Raw genomic sequence first — 21,417 nt, 5'->3', positions numbered from 1 at the left:
AGTCCACCGTGGAATTACAGACAAATTGCAGCCAGTACAGTATTGTGACCAGTAGAAAGAAAATCCACAGGAACTTTTAACAGCTGTAAGCAGTTGCAAACTGCTGCCAAAAACAACTGCTGATGTAAAAGAGGGAGAATGTGAGGATTTAAGCTGTTCAAACAGTAAACAAGTACATCTGCTCCTGAATGTTATCATTAAATAAACTGTGGTAATATGCTTTACATTGATGCAACATTCTTCTTTTGAACCACAACTCTGAAGAATTTTAGACTAAAGCAATTCTAACAAAATTTTTTTGAGGTTTTTTGTGATGGAAAAGTTCATTATAATTACTGTATAGTGTTGGACTCAAAGTTCTAGCAAAACCTGTGTCATGTCATTTGGAACATAAACTGATGAATGCTTTTGAAAACCAGATGGGATCCCTCTGAATGGTAAGCATTTGTTTCCTTTAAAACCATTCACAGTGACTAAAAAGAGAGAATAAATAGGACATCCAGTTGTAGAATGCAACAAACTTTGATACCTCTCCAACTGTGAACCTGACCTGTTCATACTTCAAAGATATTTTACAGCAGATACTAGAAGAAAAGTCAGGGGAGGGAAAAAATCCATTTCTGAGTAGCAGAGAATGAACAGTCCAGGCCAGGAATGTAATGGGAAATCTTCTGTAAAACACAGGAGATTAAAGAATTATGTGCATGAAATGTGCTTTTTGTTCTTTGCTCCCATCATGATTAATTGTTGGAAAGTTACAAAAATAGTAGTGCTTACTTGAATTACAAAAAACTACACTTGGCAGGGTTTTGTCAAACCCTCAAATGCCCGGATTTTTCAGATTTCAGTTATGATACATTATATAAAATTACTCATATAGCCAACTACTGTGCTGTTTTTTGCTGGGACAGAGTTGATTTTCTTCACAGTATCTTGTGTGTGGCTGTGCTTTAGATCTGTGACGAAAACAGCATTGATAACACAGAGATATTCCAGCTGCTTCTCACCCTGCCTCCCTTGGTGAGGAGCATGGGGGTGCTTACGGGGTCAGCCGGGGACACAGCTGGGACAGCTCACCCCAACCGACAGGGATATCCCCCACAACATGATCAGCAATAAAAGTTGGGGAACAAATCTGTCATGGCCTTTAAACTGTTCTTTTGGATCTGTTCTTCCTTCAGAAGATCCTCCAACTTCTAAAACAAAGAAAAGCTCTAATGTGGCTACTTTGTTATGTCCCTCCGTAGGAAACTCAAACCACAGAATCCACCTGCTATGGATTTGCTGTCCTTGGCAGTCTTCTTGTATCTCACTTGGCTATCAGCTTTATTATTCTGATGTGCTTGAAAACACTTCTCTTTGGAGTTTTTAGGCCTCCTGCACAGACATTTTTTGGTAGGAAAAGGCAGTAGTTTGGTTCTTGACTCTTCTTTTGCCTTACCGAGATTTTATGTTCATTTGCAAAATTCCTATTTTCCTTGCTTTGATATGATGTCTTTCCGTTTCTAATGCCTATTAACACTCACGTATTTTATGCTGCTACCTTTTTGGATACTCTAAAATCTATTCTTTTTTTGCAAATAGCATGCATAACCTCCTGCATATTTAAAAATAGAACATATAAAAATGTATTTCTACCCTCAAAGATTACTTTATAGTTTTTTATTCTCTTTCAAAATTTGCTTAACATTAAACAGTGATAATATTATTGCCATTTTACAGAACAGTCTTTAAATAACAGTATTTTGAGCCATCCTGCCTTGCGCCTCTTCTCACAACATTTTGAGTTGCATCCCATAATCTTAGTTGTACCATTACATTGCTACTTGAAAGAACTTCCAAAGGGATTTAAAAATCAGTCTTTGTGACAGTGAGCCATCCTATGGAAAGCTAAGAATAGTTTAATTTTTAACTATAGTGGGTTTTTTGCCTTTTTTTTTTGCTTCAGAGCCTCCTTACGCGTTCTCACCACCTCGACTAAGTTCTGCAATCCTAACTTTTCCTACTCTTCCTCAGGCATGATATACCAATTTTATTTGACAGAGAGTTGTTTGCTGAGACAGTCTGTCTACTTAGTCTACTTACCCAGACTGTCTCTCTGCTTTCTTCATTTAAAAGTTCTTAACTCCAGACCTCAATCAAATAATTTGATTTTTGAGTAATTTGAATTTTTGGATCCATTGGTCCACAGTGTTTAATTGACTAACTTTCTTTCTATTGAATTTCTGTAACATTTACCATTTAAACTGAAAATTCCAGGTAAACTATGCTGCTTGATTTCTCTTCTCTTCTCTTCTCTTCTCTTCTCTTCTCTTCTCTTCTCTTCTCTCTTCTCCTTTGCACTGACATGAAAGCATACCTACATTTGGCCCCAGGCTGATATATTCATATCTTCCTGCTTCAATGAGATTTTAGTGATTAAAGTTATTCTTTCACATAGCCCACCTGGCTTTTAATGAATTCATCCTTAAAAAAAAAAAAAAAATCATTTTTTGACAGTTAAGCTATTCTTTCGCCCAGTAATTTTCCATGGCAATATCTAATTAAAAAAAAAAAAAAAAAAGAAAAACCAACCAACAAACTAAAAAAAAAAAAAAACCAAGCAAACAAAAACAAACAAAAAGAACTGAACCAAACAAAAAAAAAAAAAAAAAAAAAAAAAAAAAAGAAAGAAAAAAAAGAAAAAAAAAAAAGAAAAAATCCCCACTCACAATGGATCTTCAGTTCCTCTAATCAAACAGAAGACAAAATACCCCTCACCAAATACCCCCCACTACTCTTGTTTTGCTGTCAGAATGAAATCTATTACTATCCAAAACTCGGCTACCAATCCCAACAAGAAAAATTTGGGTCATTCAAGTAAATACCAACACTTAAGCATACCAGTTCCCTTTAGAATGCTGAAAGAGTATGTTGAATTATAAACTACATTTACAGGCATAAATCCTCCTTTTAAAATTTGGAAAATCTGCTACAGATCTACATAAAGACACGTAACACTTCTCTTTTCAGTAAGCATTGTGGCCAATTAACAATGGATACTACATAAAAAATGTAAATATTCTAATCAATTTGACTTCAAACTGAAAGGCTGCTCTGTATAGTATGTTTTTATGATTCATATGATTAATCAGTTTTCCTTTCTTTCAAGAAATGGTAGAAATTACAAAATCAGTTTCTGCTCAGAGAGAGAAGATGTGCCAAGATAGCAAAGTGGGCTAACTACACAAAAGAAACCTTCATTCCAACTTCGCCCACACAGATGTAGCAGTAAGTATCCTGTCTCTTGTTTACACATTAATAGGAGACTGCAGTAATACTTATACTCAGTTTTCCACAATTGTTTCCTCTTTGCAGCATAATTTAGAAGTACATTTCATATTTTCATATAAATTTTTTTCTATAGTATTAAATATCAGAAACTCAAGTTCAGTATGAACTATCAACTTGAAAATATTATTTAAGTTTCCTTTTTCTTAGGCAAAAAATAGCAGTGAATATTGCTATAATGTAAGTATTAAACTATCAATTTGCAAAATTAGTTGTAGAAGTTTTAAATAAATTATTTCAAAGACAATTCTCATTGTGCATAACAAAATCATTTAAAATTCTATGTTTTCAATACTTTCCTATGATACTGAGCACATGTGTCAAATGTTTGTCTCTTCCATTCACATATCTTTCCATATCTATTAGAAAAACAGGAAATGCTAATTTTACATTAGTGAAGCAATATACCATTGAGTAAACAGAATATTTAAGACGCATCCATTTATTTGGCAGTCATTGTTAAAGGTCTTTTTTTTTTTTTTCTCAGATCAGATACTCAAGTTTAGTTGTACTAAGCCAAATAACCAAATTTTTTTAAAAAGACAAAATCCCAAAAGCAACAAAATTAAGTACACCCGAATCTTTGTCCAAACCTCTAATCTGTTTTATTTCTTTTTGTAAACCATTTCTTTTGAAGTTATTCTAACTGGAATGTTTGGAGCAGCTGAAAGCTTATGTGCCAAAATTGTGGAAGAAAATCAGTATTCTATCACTTCTTGGTAGACACAAGTAACTTTCTAGGCTGCTACATCCTTTCAAAGCACTTGAAAAAGAAGACTTACAAGTAAAAGTTATCACAGTCATTTCACTGAGACCAATCATATACAAACAGTATTCAAAAAAAAGGTACCCAAAAAAATGGTATCCAAGAAAATGGCTTGTGCAGAAAGTCTTCCTGAAGCTGCTGTAGCCAGAATGTGAGGGTGGGAGGGGACACAAAAAAAATGTAAACCAAAATCAGTAGCGAGTATTAGTAATCCAAGAGTGTTAAGCAGGGACTGTTCAACCTCTGAAGTGATGCAACACAGAATAAAATGAGATTAGCAGCCTTCATGGCAGACCTGATCCGAGGGTTACTGTTGACTTCACTGGAAAGATCTTTAATAACGAGCACCATTTACACACAGATCCTGTTGGCTGTCCCTACTCCTAGTCACTACAAAAAACTAACTGTGCATTGTAAGATGGAAAAGCAGGATGAGAAAGATCCTAAACTGACAGGACACTTGGATTTCAGTCCAGAGAAAACTGAACTCATTATTTCTTAGAAAATTAAGCTGTGCCACCTAGCTAGACAGCCTGACTCAAAGTATGTTAAAATCCTGGAAAGCAGAACATCTTGGATACAAGGATTGCATCTGGTAAGATCTCTATTTGCTGAAGTTTTCTTTTGCATTCTAAGCAAAAGACTGTCACATGTCCTCCATTCACAGCTTTTTGACATTTGTTTTCATTGTCTTCGCATTGAAAAAAAAATATTAAATTACCAAATAAAATGTTGTCATTTTGCATCACATGGAACAGTTCATGTCAATCAAAATAAAAATTTGCCTTTCATTGTTTGGGAAAAAAAAAGAATTATTTAAAATTATTGTTATTCTCCCTCTTCAGACGTCAAGCTGAAAAAAGCTGTTCACAGATCCCTATTTTGGATTCTGAGTCAGACTGCATTCATTAGTCTCTGCCTAATGTCTTTGTCTAAACTGTGATGCTGCAAGTAGAATCCACTTAAATTTCTGAACAGTTTCATTCATTAATAATAGACTGTTACCTAATTTTTTTTATATAGTGCTTTTTGGTTTTTTTCTCCAGTGAAAATATAGCAACACAATACAGGTACAAGACAACATATGCCATAACCACAAGTACTGTACTGAAGTGTAAAGAAATGCAAGTCAAATATATGGAAATTTAGCATACTCATGAGAAATGCCCAGGGTGATTGCAATTGAGGGCATGGCCAAAGATATTACTGGCATTACTTTTTACCATTGATGCCTTTTCTACATCTTATGCATTTGAAAATACACCTATCACTGTTACTCAAGGGGAAATAAGAGTTCAGACTTTAGAAAATTATTTTGCAATAAAGACATGATACTGAGTACAAGTTAGGAGCTGAGAGGCTCAATCTAAAAATAGGAACTATAAAGGCAGCATCAACACTGTAATTCACAAACTCTTAAGCAATTTTTTTAGAAACTGTGTAGCATCTGTATCATTAATAAGTAAGAAAAAAATAAATAAAATTTTTAGTCTGCAACTGAATACTTTTCAATTTTGAGTACTTCCAAAATTCGTACACTCTGTCCTCTTAGCATTGACATTCTCAGTCTAAATTTAGCTATGAGAAGAACACACTTTAAAGTCCATTTCTAAGTCTCTTTTTCTTCCTTTTCTTCTCTCTGAACCACTGAGACTGCACCAAACAGGACAAGTACTATGGTATGAAGAGGAGAAAACTACCATGCAAACATTGGGAAATACTAGAGTTCAGTGTTCATGGTATCACTGGCCTGAGGCAAGCTCAGCAAAGTACTGGGACACTGGGGGAGGTTCCAAGGGACCTGAGGCATGCATTTAAAAAGGGACACAGCACAAGCATTCAAGTGCTATGACAACAAGTGAACAAAATTAAAAAAAAAAATACTGTCAAGGCACTTGTTTCTGTTTATTTTTCTTCTTTACATGGTAAGTACACACTTTGAACTTCCACTTGACTGAAGAATATAAAGACTAATGAACATGCTTATACAAGGCCTGTCTTTACTACCACAGAGTATTTTTTTTTTTACATTACAGTTACATTGCTACAATCACAAGAAAGGTATGAGATTAAGCCTTTAAAGGAGCAGAACTGAAGCATCACTTTCATTGCAGTATCATTCTCACCACTGTAATAGCAGTGACAGAAAGACTTATTGCAGAAGATGAAGGAGATAGGTTACTTAATTCCACCATAATTCTCCTCCCTGTCAGTCCCCTGCTTCAGCCTTAGACATAGAGGAGACAGAAAGAATTTTCCTGTTGAAGGACATCAGAACTGAGAGAACCTTTGACTCCATTGTTCACACAGACAGCTTTTGCCAAAGTTTTTGTCTCCAATTTTCACCTTTGAACACAGAAGTACCATGGTATTTCATGTACACTACTTCATGTACTACACGTACGTGGTACTGCCATGGTACAGTTTGCAATGGAACATAGCAGATGTGCAACTATATTACCTCCTTAATAATAAACCAATAATCATTACCAATATTGTTTTACCATCCACCTGGTCACACTGATTGCTTCACAAATGCTTCCTGCTGAAAAGAATCAAGCAACACCAAGGGCTGTGTTTGATATGGGGAATCCAGAAAAATGTTTCGGAAATTTGGTCCACTTGGTATACTGCTATTAGGTGTCATTTTCATTTCTACAATCAGATTACTTCCCTTCAAATACAGGGCTTCCTGCATTCTTCAACTTTTCTGTATTTAAATGCCAAGGTAGAGCATTCTCAACAAATGAAAATAACATATGAAAGGCATCTCACAGAGGACAATCAGTGACTATTTCTCTTACTCTCTACAAGGAAATATTTACTGTATCCTGAGACTTCATCTCTCCATTGTCACTGTATAACCCAAACTCTACTCACCCACAGAAATATCCTTTGAGGCAGCATCTTCTGACAACGGATTCTGCCCACAAAGAGGGAATTATTTCTTTTCCTTTAAAGCTTACTTACCTCCCATACCACTAGAAATAATTATAATTGAAAAAAAAAAAAACCCTTTGACAGAATAACCCTATTTGATGACAGACGGGGAGACAATTAGGTATTTCAATTAGGATTTTAAAATGTGGGAATTAAATTAATCACCTTACTCTCAATTTTTAAACTTTCAGAAAGCCTTATTTTAGAGAAACTCAGTATTTCCCAGAATATTGGTGCAAGGGTGAGGCAGGAGGGGGGAGGGTGTTTTTGCCTTCTTAGTAAAATGAAGTGCTTTCCTATCAGATTAATTAAGCTTTTCTTCCACTGTCTTCATTGCATGTGACTTTCAATATCTGCTTGCACAAAGAACCACTTGATACTGAAAAAAAACCCCAATTTTTTAAAACTTAAATATTTATTTTCTCCTAGTCTAAACAAAACACTCTAAATCCATGTATGTTTGAAGAAAGCTGTTTCCAGCTGTAACCTCCAATTTTACTTCATACAAAAGTATGTGTCCTTTTTCTATGAAAAGATATACATTTTCCTAACATGTTATAGTGATGATCTGTTGCGCCTGAAGTTTTCAGATGCTCCAGCTTTGAAACAACTGCAAGCAAGAGGGAAGATTCCAATGTATCAAAATACAAATAACCTACATGTGCTAATTTAAGCAAGCATTTGCTAAGAGAAATCTTTCAGCATCTCACAGAAAATTACAACATTGAAGGATAATGTTCAGAGCCTTACATTCACCTAGCCATCAAGGTAAAGAGGCTGTGAAACAAATTTCAGTCTAGCAGAAGAAGAAATATTTCAATAAAATGGTGCAAACATCAGAGGCTCCTGTGTAAGCAGAATGAAGTAAAAATCACTATGGTAACCCACTAACTTTTAGTTCTCAAACTAATGATTGTCTGAGGAAATAAAGAAACAAAGAAATGACACTCTTATACAGTGTTTAAGTAAAGATGAAAACAAAATAAGCATTCTTATTTACCTGAATATACCTGACTCACATCACCAGCTATTATTCCTTACATAAATGGGTCTTTCTTACTCAGTGTAAAAAATATTATAAAATACTATTAAAGCAAGAAACATCAGTTCCGTAAAAGGTAATGAATAACTCATTAAGTGAACTAATCACTTCCCTGTATTTTTCTGGCATAGGGAGACAAAGGAACATTACATTTTGTTTTGAAATAGTGTTTTGGGAAGCTTTAGCTCTTATATTTATTTGGGAACTGAAGCATTTCTCTTAGGAGGATAAGCTGAAGGAGTTGGGCCTGTTCAGCCTCAAGAAGAGATGACACAGAGGGGTCCTCATCCATGTATGTAAGTATCTGAAATAGAGCTGGTGAGAGGATGAGCCAGGCTCTTCTCAGTGGTGCTGACCATCAGGACTAGAGGCAACAAGCAGAAACTGATGCACAGGAGATTCTACCCAAACACAAGGAAGAATTTCTTTACTGTGCAGTGACTGTGCACTGGAACAAATTGCCCAGAGAGGTTGCAGTCTACCTTACTGGAGATATTCAAAAACTTTCTGAACACAATTCTTTGCCATGTCCTCTAGGATGACCCTGCTTCTACAAAGAGTTTGGACCAGACGACCCACTGTGCTCCCCTCCATTCTTACCCATTCCATGATGCTGTGAAACAGCTTTGCTAACAGTATACCTTAGCCAGTACGATGTAGAGACACACTGTTTTTCTAGCTATCACTCATAGCTTAGTACGGACACCAGAATGCTAGGGATCTTTCTGCATTCAGGTCTTCATTTTTAGAGAAATTTCTTTGAGAGTTTGTTACTTTTGTTCTTTTGGAAGTTGTCAATATGCAATTTTCCATTAACTCATTCAATAAAATTACTTTTTGTAAATAATCCCTGGCCTATAGATTGCTTGTTCCCATTTGACTTAAACTTGTGCTAGTTACAAAGACCTGATGACAAATCACATGGGGTTTTTTGTTTATTTGTTGTTGCTTTGTTGGCTTTGTTGTTCTGGCTGTTGGTTCTAATTCTGTGACTGGCCATGACAATATTACTGGTGCAAATAGGAATAGTACTAAAAGACAAAAAATATTTGGCTTAGAATGAACATTTCTGGAAATATCCTAATGAATCAAGTCATTGACTAAAATGTTCATTGAAAGCATACATAAGGAGAATATTTTCTGATTTTTCTAAGATGACAGACAACTTTTAACTTCAGACAGTATTGTAGATGTATATTTGACATTGGCACTGGCTTGCCAAGCATGTTCCTTGTGTACTTCATCAGGTTTCCTGGGTGTACACCAGAATGGTGTGCCTAAGCAACTCATGGGGGTTGAAGCAAGGTACTTTATTGACATTTCATAACCCTATCGGTCTTACAAGATGACTATAATATCTGATTCACATAACATAATTATTCTCCTGGAATGAACATAAATTATATGCAGATGTAGTTCCACTGAAAGACCAGGAGCCAAATACCACCAGCAACACAACAGCAAGTAAATATGATATTGGTAGAAATTATATTTTTCATGTTATGTATTTTACAAAATATGAAAATGAATTAACCTGGGTTAATTCTCTGTAAATGCTACTTCATAATGCAGCCTTTAGCTACTCAGACAGCTGAAACTTGTGGTTTACTTATGAAAAGAGTATTGTTAAAAATGTAAGATAATTAGTTCAAGTGGAATAATACTTCACTCTTCCAATCACTATAAAGGTTAATACTTAGGCTTTCCATTTCAAGCTGTTCTCTCTCTATCAGAGCCACATCTCAGATTAATAACTACCTACAGGAGGTAAGATTAACTTAGGGTTTATCCCATGCCTTTCATGAGTATGCCTGTATCTAACAACTCCCATTTGCCAAGTGGAATAGAATACATTACATACAGATACATTCTTCCCTTCAAGGTCATCTTTGTCTTCAAAGAAACCACATACCAGATGTAGGCAATTTACTAAGGATAGAGGACATCAGACCTGGTTAAAAATTGTTAATTGCACACTTAAGATCAGAATTACGTTGAACTCAATTCAGCAGGCTTTAAGCCAATGTTTCAGTCATGGACATATACCAGTGTGCTGAATAAAGTTCTTTGCTGTTTAGCTAAGCCAGTGAAGAACACAGAGACTCACTGGTTTAACCAAGAAGACAGCAGACTGCTGGAATCAATCTATCTCATCGCCTGTGAGAGAACTGGATAACCAAATAAATGGAACAATGTGAATTAAATTAATTACTGGAATAATTACTTTTGCATTATATTTTCTGTCCAGACATGTTCTCCCAAAGAAACAGTATAAAATCTCTTTGCAAGTGATAAATTGCTAACTCATGTTCTGTTTGCCCCTCAAAAAGCACCCAGTTAGAATCAGTTTAAAAATACAGCACATGTATATGCACTATTTCTTTTAATATCACTTTATCTGCTCCTGCTAGATTTTATAAGAACAAATACCCATGCAAATGATACAGCACTAATGATACAAGCATAACTTCAAATACAAAATACTTGCAATTTTTCCTAGAACTGAAAATTATTTCCCATCTGATAACTCTTGATAATCTGAGACTCTCTTAGATTCAAGGTTATATCTTTCTAAAGTGTATCTACAGGATATTTTCACTGAAAGCTGATTTTCAAAATTTTTGCAACTGGCACTGGAAATTTTCTGAGAACAGAAACAAACTATATACATATCTATATCCAGGACTCAAAAACAACTGTATTAACAATTTTGCATGAGAACATTGCTTTGTGTTTAGGGGAATAGAAGAAAGTAATTTTGTATTTATTTATATGAAAATAAATAATTAAAAAGTGGAACAGAAAAAAATAACAGAGGGATAAATATTGAGGCTAAAATTTCATTTGCAGACCAAGTGTTGGAAAAATGAATGCAGTTGGAATGTGTTACACATGGCTGTCCCTCTCATCATTTTAAGTGACTGAAAAGGCTGCATTTTCACAGCTACAGGTGTTACATTTGCCTTGATCATTCACCTACAGATTCTCATTCTCAAGTCCACCACATCTTTTCCACACCCTCAATTAGAACAAATGACTGGTCCATGATTCATGTGCCTGGACTTAGAGTAAAATAGTAGAGATCTCTGAAAGAAGAAGAAATAGGCATAAACAGGGGCAGAGGGTCATCTCTGAAGGCATTAAATTAAATTCTGGCTAAAATCATTATCATTTGACATCCTGGCCTATACACAGGGACTAAAAATGCATCTAAAAGAAAAGTATCTTATGACTTCACTCAGTCTGTGATTTTTCCAAGTATTTTCCCCTTTGTTCACAAGTGACATGGGAACATATTTCAATCACATAAAGTTGTCTGAAAGTACTAAGTGCCTACCTGATAAACTCTTTTACTTCTTGGCTTACCTAGTAGAATGTTCTTATTAGAGTGAACCTTGTGTGCATTTATACAGGACCATGTAAGAAGACCTTTTAAAATTTGCAAATAGGTTCTCTCCACATTTTTCAATTGTACCAAAACACTCTGTCTATTGAAGGCAGATTAGCCAATTAACCAAAGGGGTTTTTTTTCTGCTGCGTTACATATGGAACACAATCTGATCTTACCTCTCCATTTTCCAGAGGGTGGATTTTGGAATAATAAGAAGTGCATATGACTTCATCATCTTTTATGTAGGACGGGGTTCCAGGCCGGGGATGAATGTTGTAGCGTGTCAGGCACTCGCTGTCTGTGATGGCATAGTACTGCCACGGCTGATAGTCCACACCGTCCAGCGAGCGCTCCAGTATCCAGTTCCCAGGACGAGGGGAGTTAGCTGCTTTCACAATAACATACGCGATCTGGAAAACCTGAAAAATACAAGAATTGTTAAAATACAACTAAATACACAATGAAAAACTCATTCCAATTTCTTCACAGCTGCCAAAACAAGTACAGTAAATACGCTAATGCTTGACTGGTCTTCTTTCCCCTAGAAATGCAATACGGCCTTGGATTACATGGAAACTTAAAACTACAGAAACAAATTCTCCACTGACATTTGTGGGAAAAAAAATTAAATGCATTAGGCCAATAGAGACTTTGAAAATAGAATTACAAAGCACTCTACAAAGTTTCACATAGCTTAGTAGGTAATTGCTAAACTGCCATTTCAGCCAAATGTTTGCAAAGTTTGTTTTCAAGTATTTTCAATTTGTAAGAATGGCATTGTTTCTTTATTTGTATTTATAGACATACACTTTCCACAATGTTTAAGAGTTGCCGAACTATTACAACTCTATCTCTGTTAAAGAAAAACACATTTTTAAGCTATTGAAAGATAATCACATCATGCTGAAATCATTCTATAAAATAATCTTGTTTCAATCATTCTATAAAACATTCACCCAACTCAGCACTGTGACCATGAATAAGCTTTACAGGACAGAGACACATCAAATATCACTATAAACAGAATGCAAGCAGATAATCAATACTCATTATAGTCTATTTTACCTGCCTATTCAATTGATTTATCAAGGTTTATTTCTGTGTACACGTTGCTGGAATGCAAACCATAAATACATTTGCAATTGCAGAATGACACACATTAGTGATGCAGGTCTGGTTTGGTTTGGTTTTTAACCTACTAACAGCCATATGCTACAGAGATAGAACTGAAGCCAAAGAAAAGAAGCAGCTATTTCTATTAGAAAAGCAGAACTCATAAAAAGCTACTATTTTTAAGACGCAGTGCTGTGAGTCTGCACATGATGATGCCAGAGGGTATCATGGCAGTGTTGATTTAATACTTAAACCTTTTTGTATTGGACAGTCACTGTAAAGAAGCTGCAAGATTCAGACTTAGTCCACACAAAATCTCTTATGAATGCTTAGATGATCAGTAAAGTTACCGAAAGAATATCCAACAGTAAACAATGAAAGAAACAGTAAGATTTGAATTGGTGTTTACTATCCACCAGTATTACTGTAAAATACAAAATGTGTTAAGTGGCAGAGTATTCCCGAACACTTTATGATGGAGACAAAGAAAATTTTTATCTCCAATTATCATTCCTGCCTTCTGTGCAGATGCTGAAAATGTGGTAAGACTCACAGTCACTTCAGTCAGGAAAATAAACTACTAGCAACCAAAGTTTTTCAGCAGAATAAGAAGTGAGTGAGGCTGTGTTTGCTTCTGTCTGAAGAACATGGATGTATGTAGTTCTTGGATGACTGTCTCAATATCTTTTTTCAATAGCATTAAATAAACACTCCTGAGAATGAAAAAACCTATGTTTCATTCCATTGTTCCAACAGGAATCATACAATCACTTGCCCCCTTTCAGAAATCCCCTTTCCTCTCTCAAACTCATTTACAGCCATATTCCCTTGTGGCCACAAACAATTATAGTTTTAACTATCCTGGATCAGTGTCACTAATACTCTTCACAATAAACCAAGCAAAACATTAACAAATCTCTCCAAACTGCTCGCCGCCCCCAGTTAAGCTCTTAGAAATGTAAGAAATACAGAACAGAGATTTCATTCCAGAGTACTTTTAAATCCTTTTTTTTTTTTTATTTTACATAAGCAATTTACCTCAAGTTCTCAGAACAAGACTGTTCCTTATACGTTGAATGGGTAACAACTGAGGTTAAACACATTGCTATGGCTTCTAGCATGGAAGATCTGTGGTTTAGGACATATCTCACAATAAATTCATAACCCCAGGTGTGTGTATATATAGTTTCTTTTTTGGAAGTCCTAAAATTTGCAAAATTTTTTTTGGCTGTATTTAACAATGAAAGATTCATTGTTAAATACAGCCAAAAAAACATTTAGCTCTGCAAACATCTTGGATGCACTGACTCTGAGGGGCCAAGAGGTATAATCAACAGGAAGTCTTTTTTCTGTTTGCTTGCTTCGAAATACTAGGCTGTGTGGGAGAGTGAAACTTTCTACAGTGATTTTTCAAATTGAATCCCTCTTCCAATAACATTTCCTGCAATTTTCCTGAGAATGTGTTTTAAGTCTTGTTTCTTGCCTTCAGATAGTGCACTGCTTGACTGATATTTAATATACACCTTTGGCTTTCATTATTTTTAGCATGCTCTGTAAATGAAACTGCAAAAAAAACACAAAAAATAAGCAGTGGAGAGTAAACAGCATATTGCACATCACAGTGGAATGGATGTAATTTCTCTTAATCTAAACCTGACAAGAAAGAAAACTACTTAATGTAAATAAAAGAATACACATAAAGAGCTGGTGGTTGTAACTATTATTCAGCTACAGTTTTCAACCTGATTCAGGCTACTACTGTCCCAGCCTCTAAGAGTTCCTTTTGTCACAGCACTGAGCTATCTGCAACCCACTAACTTCCTGGACAGAGAAACAGAGCTGGAACTACCAGTATTTTTAAAAATTGGTGAACTGTTAATGCTAACTGCAGACAAAGGAAGATGTACCAAAAGCATCATGCATCAAAAACATGGCCTGATTTATATTATTCATGATCTTTCTAAGGCTAGGCTGAAGACAGCACAGGATGTTAATCCATGCTTCTTAAAAATACCTTTCTTTTGGGGGACAGCTAAAGCTTTAGCATGACACAAGATTGTTGCCCCAGCTCAGTCAGCTACACCAGGCACTACCAGCTCACCACAATGCTGTGAGGCAGGGAGCAATCATGTTGCATGCCATGCTTTACTGCACTTACTCAGCAACCTGGCAACGACAACAAAAATACTCAAATTAATAGCAGCTGTATGATTATTCACCAAGCAAATCAATGTAATGGAAGCAATGCTGACTTTCCAATCAGCTGGAAAACTGTCCTTCTCAATGAGTTTTTTACCAAATACAAAACCAGCAAGTTTTCTTACTGGCATGAGAAAACTAATAAAGTCTAATGTATCATTGATTTTTGTTGCATTTGTTTCCACAATCAAAAAAAAGTGACATGGTTCAGTTTCTGAAGCCAGCCTTCCTAGTACATTGTAACACCGAGCTTCTACTCACGGGGTGGGGGGGGCAATCCATGGAGCAGGTTGTTTCACTTTTTCAGATAGCATCAATAAACTGACACATGTCAATTGACAGAGTAACTGCACCATCTTCGAGCACATCTGGATTTGTACAAGAGCAATAGAATGCAACCTATACACCCAAGTTTGCTTATACAAATGGGAAAATGGAGCAATACCAAGCTGCCTGGTAGCATGCATAAGATCATTAACACAGCTGCCAAAGCACAGCTGGTGCTTTTTTCTACTTGTTCCTACTCATGTGACCATAGCAGTACAATTATGGGAGTGGGAGGGAAACAGTCTAAATACTCCTTTAAACCTTTCCCAAATTATAGGCAACATAATCCTCAAGATGAGAAACAAAATGAGTCTTGGGTCTCATTTTCACTGGTAATTGTCTCAGCAGTGAGAACTATGAAGCACATATTGTAGGAATGCTTCCATAAGTTATAGCACTGTACCTTCTTGTGAATGCCTCATAAGACACAGAAAAGTGCATCCTACTATAAAGGATAATTTGCTATACTAATATTATTCAGATAGAGCTGAAGTGAATCATTAATCTATATAGGGTTAACTACTGAAGCAGGAAATCTCATTGTGTCCGACTCCCACTTGCGCTTCTATTTAAAAAATAAATCCTTCAGTTAGAAAATGTTCATGTAAATCAGAATATCAGCAGAGAAAAAAAAATGGTACCACACAATTCTGCAGAAGTATTTCCCTTTCATTTTCTCAACAGAAAAATTTATTTGCCCTAATGGAGGCTTCCATCAACAATCTGGTGTAAACTCTGTATCTACTTGTTTACTGTAGTTATGTTGCTGATTATTATTGCAGTTCAGTGTCAGGACTTAAGCAAGGACTAGTTTCCTTACAGGCTGGTATAAATACTGTCACACCTTATGACCTTTACCATGACACAGATTTATTTAGGCAGTTATTTAAAAGTGCTGATAGGGGTAGATACTGCAGACACCCCTTGTCCCAGTGTGAAATCCACCCAGAGGATTTGAGGCTGCCTCAAAACACCCTGAGGTTAAAGGGGGTTATTAGCTACAGGGGCGTCCCCCTCATTAAGAGAAGCTGGGGAAAGTCTATGCAGAATTCATTATGGGATGTGTTAAGGGGATTGAATAAATGGATGAGACTTACAATGGAACCGTTTAGGGAAAGGAATAGAGGAATAGAGGTAGAGAAGGGAGGGATCAAGGTGGATCAAGAAGGAGCAAGTGTAAGATAGAGGGAAAAGGAGAGGAAAGGAACCAGTTGACTACAACTAGCTGGCTGATCAGCATGTTAATCCTGACCTCAATCACTGAAGTCTATCCTATTTTCTCACTAAATCCTGTTTCTAAATATCTTCTTTGGGTGTGCTCGCTCTTTTTAGTGGGTATGTGTGAATAAGATTTAACTTCAAGCTCAGCAAACAGAAGAGATCTAAATACCAGCAACTGGAGTGGGGCTGTAAATCTCCAAGATCTTCAAAAGATTATCCAAGGTTAGCTACCAAAGCACTGGATGCCTTGGTTGCATCCATAGATGCATACGCCCATTAATCCTGATCAGCTGGAGAGGAAGAAGAGGGTGAAGCAGGCTGTGCTGTGCTTGTGTTCATGTGGGTGCTGACAGGGCACTGTGGTCTATTTATGTTTCTCTGTGCAGCCATGTGTGTGTTTCACTCTCTCAGGAGTATGAGCTCTGCCTTGCTACAGTCTGAATGTGAAAACACACATAGGTCTGAACTTCTAATACCACAGGTGACCAAGAATCAGAAATTACAGACAGATTTTCAATGTAAAAGTGCTCCTCAATCATTAACTTCTATCTTGATACTCACATATAGAAACAATTGTTATATATGCAGCACATCATGCATCTTAAATACCACATTTTCACTGTTTCTCATTTTGGATTGGCCTCTCCTAAAGGTTTAAGACATAAAACAGACCAAATTCAACTAGTCGTGAATTGAAGAGATTGTGTAAGTTTTGTGAAACAGTTCCTTGTGCTCTCAGAGGCCAATTTATGAGGTCAGTAATATTTCAATTCACAGATACTGTTATGGATTATTGTTTGGGTTTATTATGTATGAAAGAGAGTAGACAGTTTTGATGCAAGAATTTTTATATAACTGGCTATTTAAGAACAACTAATCTTCTCATTTTAGTCTCACATCCAACTCAGACAGAGAAAAAGGCTTCTTTAGAAACTGAATGGCTTTCCAGATTCCTCAAATGGCCATCTAGCACGTATTTTTTTTATCACTGTCCTTAGAGACAGTGGCCATGATTTCAAATATTCTGCTCACAGTTAGAACTTCTGTAACTGAAAGTGTTGTCATGGGTGGAAAAAAAATATACTGAGCAGGATTTCACTAATATCAGCTTAGAGAGCTGAACACCTCCCACCATGCTGCAGTTTGCCTTTAATAACAATGTTGCTCCTGTACCTCTCAGCTGCTTCCAACTGAAATTCTGCTACCAGATGAGGAATTTGGGCTGAAAGAAACACACACTTCATTCCAATATAGATTTTTTTCCAGTGTTGAAAGGAATTTTAACAGGGCATCATCGGTCCAGAAAAAATTGTAATGACAATTAACATGTAAAATGTTGCAGCTACAAATGTCATGCAATTAAGATGTCCACAGCACTTCATGGGAAAAACAGAAAGATTTATCATAGCCAGTCTTGAAAAGCTCTAAGGTGGCTGCCTCCAAACTAGTTACAAATTAATCTTTTCTAGTTAGGCAAAAATTCACTTTTGTACACTGCTCAGTCCCATTCAATTAATGCCCGCAGAATATTAATTTAAAAAAAAACTATAAAAATACCTGAACTTAGAATAAGCTCAGCTTTCTCCCTTCCATGCATGTAACTGCTGGAGAGGCACAAGTTCTTTTAAGAACACTTTCTTCTCTGTGACAAAAAACACATTGTACTAATACTTCTCAACTTTTGTTCATGTTATAAGATGTCAATTAAAAAAAAATAAAAAGAAGAAAGCAAAGTCTATCGAAAGAATGCATTTTATACAATGTCAAACTGTAAAGGACTCAAGTTGTCCAGCTGCTGAATATCTGAGACATAATAAACCAAATGGTAGGAGACAGAACCTATACATTTCTGTCAATGTCAACTTTTTTCTTTGTAATTTTTTCAGTTGATTTTCTCCATTATCAACTGTTCAGCCATTTCTAAGGCCTCAAAAAGAAGAGCTGCTTTCTCCTGACTGTTTTTGCTGCTCATCATTAGCCTGGTGTGTACCAGAATAGAGGGCTGAAGCTAATAATCTCTTTTCACAATACTTTCAAATAATAGCAGAAAGCAATTTCTCTTTATTTTCTAAAGTTTATCACTTCTTTCCATGGAGAAAGACTATTTTGAGAAAAGGGGAATTGATGGAAATGCCAATATCCAAACTCTTCTTCTTAAAACCTACACAAGAGGGGAGGACAGTTGTGCTGTTGTTCCTCTCTTTTGGTACTTAAAACACCAAAACAAAAAAAATAATCCTTCTTTAAAAATTTTCTAGATCCATGAACTGATGCTCAGCTTAGGTCTATGAGCACTGAGATTACTCAGAGTGAAGTGTTCTTATTTCCTTCAGCGATGTTTCCATGCAGTGTCCTCTCACGAGCTCTCACTTACTCATACCAAATCTGTACATTTTAATGTGCCTATCACAACAGAAGCACTATTTCATAACCATCATCAGCTGCAAGACTTATTTTTTCAAGTAAGCCTCTTATTCATCATAAACTATTTTAAGACAATATATTTCTTCAATATCAATAACAAAATCTGCTCAAGACTGAGAATCCTAGGGACCCCTCACTTATCTCATCACCATTCTCCCAGGCTGCACAATTTTCTTTAGAACCAAGACAGCTAACAGCACAAAATCAGAACACAACCTCATATTCATGTCAGAATGTATGTGTCACTGGATTCAAAGGAAAATAGCTCTCTTCCTTAAAGCCAAAATTAGCAAAGTGGAGTGTATATGTATTACAAACATCCAGGGAAAATATAAGGCATGTAACCTCAAAAAGAAAATGTATAGATTCTCAACACTGTTCAAAATCTTTGTTACTGTGTATTGTGAACTGAAGCTGAAAGGATTTGCTCACTTAGAAATCTTTCTGTCTGAGCAAAAAGCAATAAATTTATGGTCTGATTTAGCGGTGAGCATAAAAAAATGGGCAAAATAAACCTGTGGATATTTATTGTTAATACAACTCTTCAACCCAGCTTACAGCACTTTGTTTGGTGGGTATTACAATTTGTCTTTCAATACAATGATGGGTTCTTAGCATTTCAGAATGCATTTGAGACAATTGCCTCCATGTACTATTGAATGACTCATGAAAAACTTTCTCTTTTTTAATGCTATGGGAAAGTCAGCTTGAGCATCTTCACTAACATTTGTTTTTTAGAACACATAAAAGAGCAGCAGCCTCTTCAGGAATTATGGCTCGCATAAAAGTGCAGTCTCAGTCTTTAACTGGGGAAAAAGACATTTTATTTTCCTTAGGCTTTTGTCTGAGTGACATCAGTGGGGAAAACTTTATTCTGAGACAAGAAAGGACCCCTGGGTAAAATCTGTTACTTATTAGTGTGCACATATTCTCTCCTTCCTGCAAACAGAAATCAAGGTGGAAAGATACATAATCTAAAGTAAATTTGCTAATAGTAAATAAAACAGGTAGTTCTTAAAAATGTTTACTGTAATGTCAAAATATTTACTAACGTTCTGTTTGTTTTCATGATCAATAATCTTTTCTAGGTATGTTTGCTATCCTTACCGGTATATTTATATGCATTTTTTTCTTGTTTTTCTTTTTGAGTTTTTCAAATGTTTTCATTATAAGCTCACTTCAAGTCCAAAAGTCTTACTTTTAAAAGATTTAAAAATTATATACTAATCAATAATGTAAAATAATTAAAAAGTAATAATAATTTAAAAGAATATCAGAAAGGTAAATTACTTCTTTTTTCACCCTATCGATATCTATTTAGTTGATTACCAGCAAACTGTAAATCTAAAGAACATAAAGGATTCACTAAAATGTTAAGATTCAAGCCTATGAAGGTAATGAAAAAAATAAATAAGAAATTAATGAGTATTGCAACTAACATACCTGTCTAAAAGTTTGTCACCCTGTTCTTCTAAGTTCTTCTAAGCCTTCTTATGTTTACACTTTTGTAATGGAGTTTCTCATGCACTTTTCATGTAAATAATGATTGTTTTGCATTCCTTTCTGGAGGAGGAGAGAATTTATAGACTGTTGGTTTGACCAGTGCCGTTGGAGGTGGCAATTTCGTCCTCCAATCCAGGGTCACTTTTGGAATTCCATACATATCGAGGCAGAGAAATAAACTACCCCTTTTGTACCTTGGACATCTCAGTGTATGCATGCCGTTCATTTCGTGTCGTATTGTAACAAAAGTTGGCTGTGGACTTTATTAAAACAGAACACCTAATTACTTTTCCTTTTTTTAACTGATTCAACAGTCATTTTCATGGTTTTAGTTGTATCTCTTTTGGGTTGTCACTTCAACAGTTCCTTTACCGCTTAGGTATAACTGAGCCAGAAAACTGGCTTAGTTTTGAGAGAATTTGTTTTCTGAATTCTCAAATGTCTACATAACTACAAAACAGAATGATTCATGAGCAAGAAGCAGTAAAAACAAATATTGAGGATATGCTCTATGTTTCAGGCTTGGACTGTAGCTCACAGATCAGTACCGTACTCTTTGAGGTTTCATAGTGTTGAAGCCAACATGGAATGTTGGCTGCCCCCTCCCCCAAGCTGGCAACAAAATCTCACACAAGCAAGCCAAATCAGAAAACTGATCTGGCAGAAACCATACCCCAAAAAACAAAACAAGACATAGTTTTCAGTACCAAGGTACATCTGGTTTCCTGCATGGCAACACAAATGCTAGTGCCAGAACAAGAAGTACAGAAACATCTCCCTTTCAGCAGGGAGGGGAAGAGGGGCAATCAGGGAATTGCAGCGTGATTGTCTCAACAGACTTTCAGTTTTTCCACTTTTTTCTCTTTAGATAAACATTTTTGAGGATGAATAAAACTGACTATCTGTTGGAGAAAACTCCAAGTTTGGACTAAACTTCATTTCTGTCAAACTACTTTCTGGTTTAGGAATGAAGAGAAGCTATAAGCCTTACCTTTACAAAAGCAGTTTTGAAAGCATCTTAAGCCCACAGTTATTAGAAGGTAAAAGAGATAAGGAAAATATTAATTGAACACCTGAACAAAATGTTTCACATATATAGAAATTTAACACTTAAATACCAAATGGCACTTCATTTTACTAAATCAGTTCTTATATCCCAAG

General features: G+C 35.8%; 1 protein-coding gene across 7 annotated transcripts in view; it reads right to left on the bottom strand.

Annotated features, from left to right (window-relative positions):
- The window catches only part of LAMA2 (laminin subunit alpha 2), a 334,884-nt gene that overhangs the window by 224,278 nt on the left and 89,189 nt on the right, over positions 1–21,417 (bottom strand). For all 7 annotated transcript variants that reach the window (XM_041469664.1, XM_041469666.1, XM_041469665.1 and 4 more), the window contains one exon: positions 11,646–11,888. In XM_041469664.1, coding sequence (XP_041325598.1) covers positions 11,646–11,888 — 243 coding nt within the window. The remainder of the gene's footprint in view (positions 1–11,645; positions 11,889–21,417) is intronic.

Source organism: Pyrgilauda ruficollis, unplaced genomic scaffold, assembly GCF_017590135.1.
Source record: "Pyrgilauda ruficollis isolate IOZ18807 unplaced genomic scaffold, ASM1759013v1 scaffold24, whole genome shotgun sequence".
NCBI lineage: Eukaryota > Metazoa > Chordata > Aves > Passeriformes > Passeridae > Pyrgilauda > Pyrgilauda ruficollis.
The sequence above is the reverse complement of the archived record's forward strand: the minus strand, read 5'-3'. Positions and strand labels throughout refer to the sequence as shown.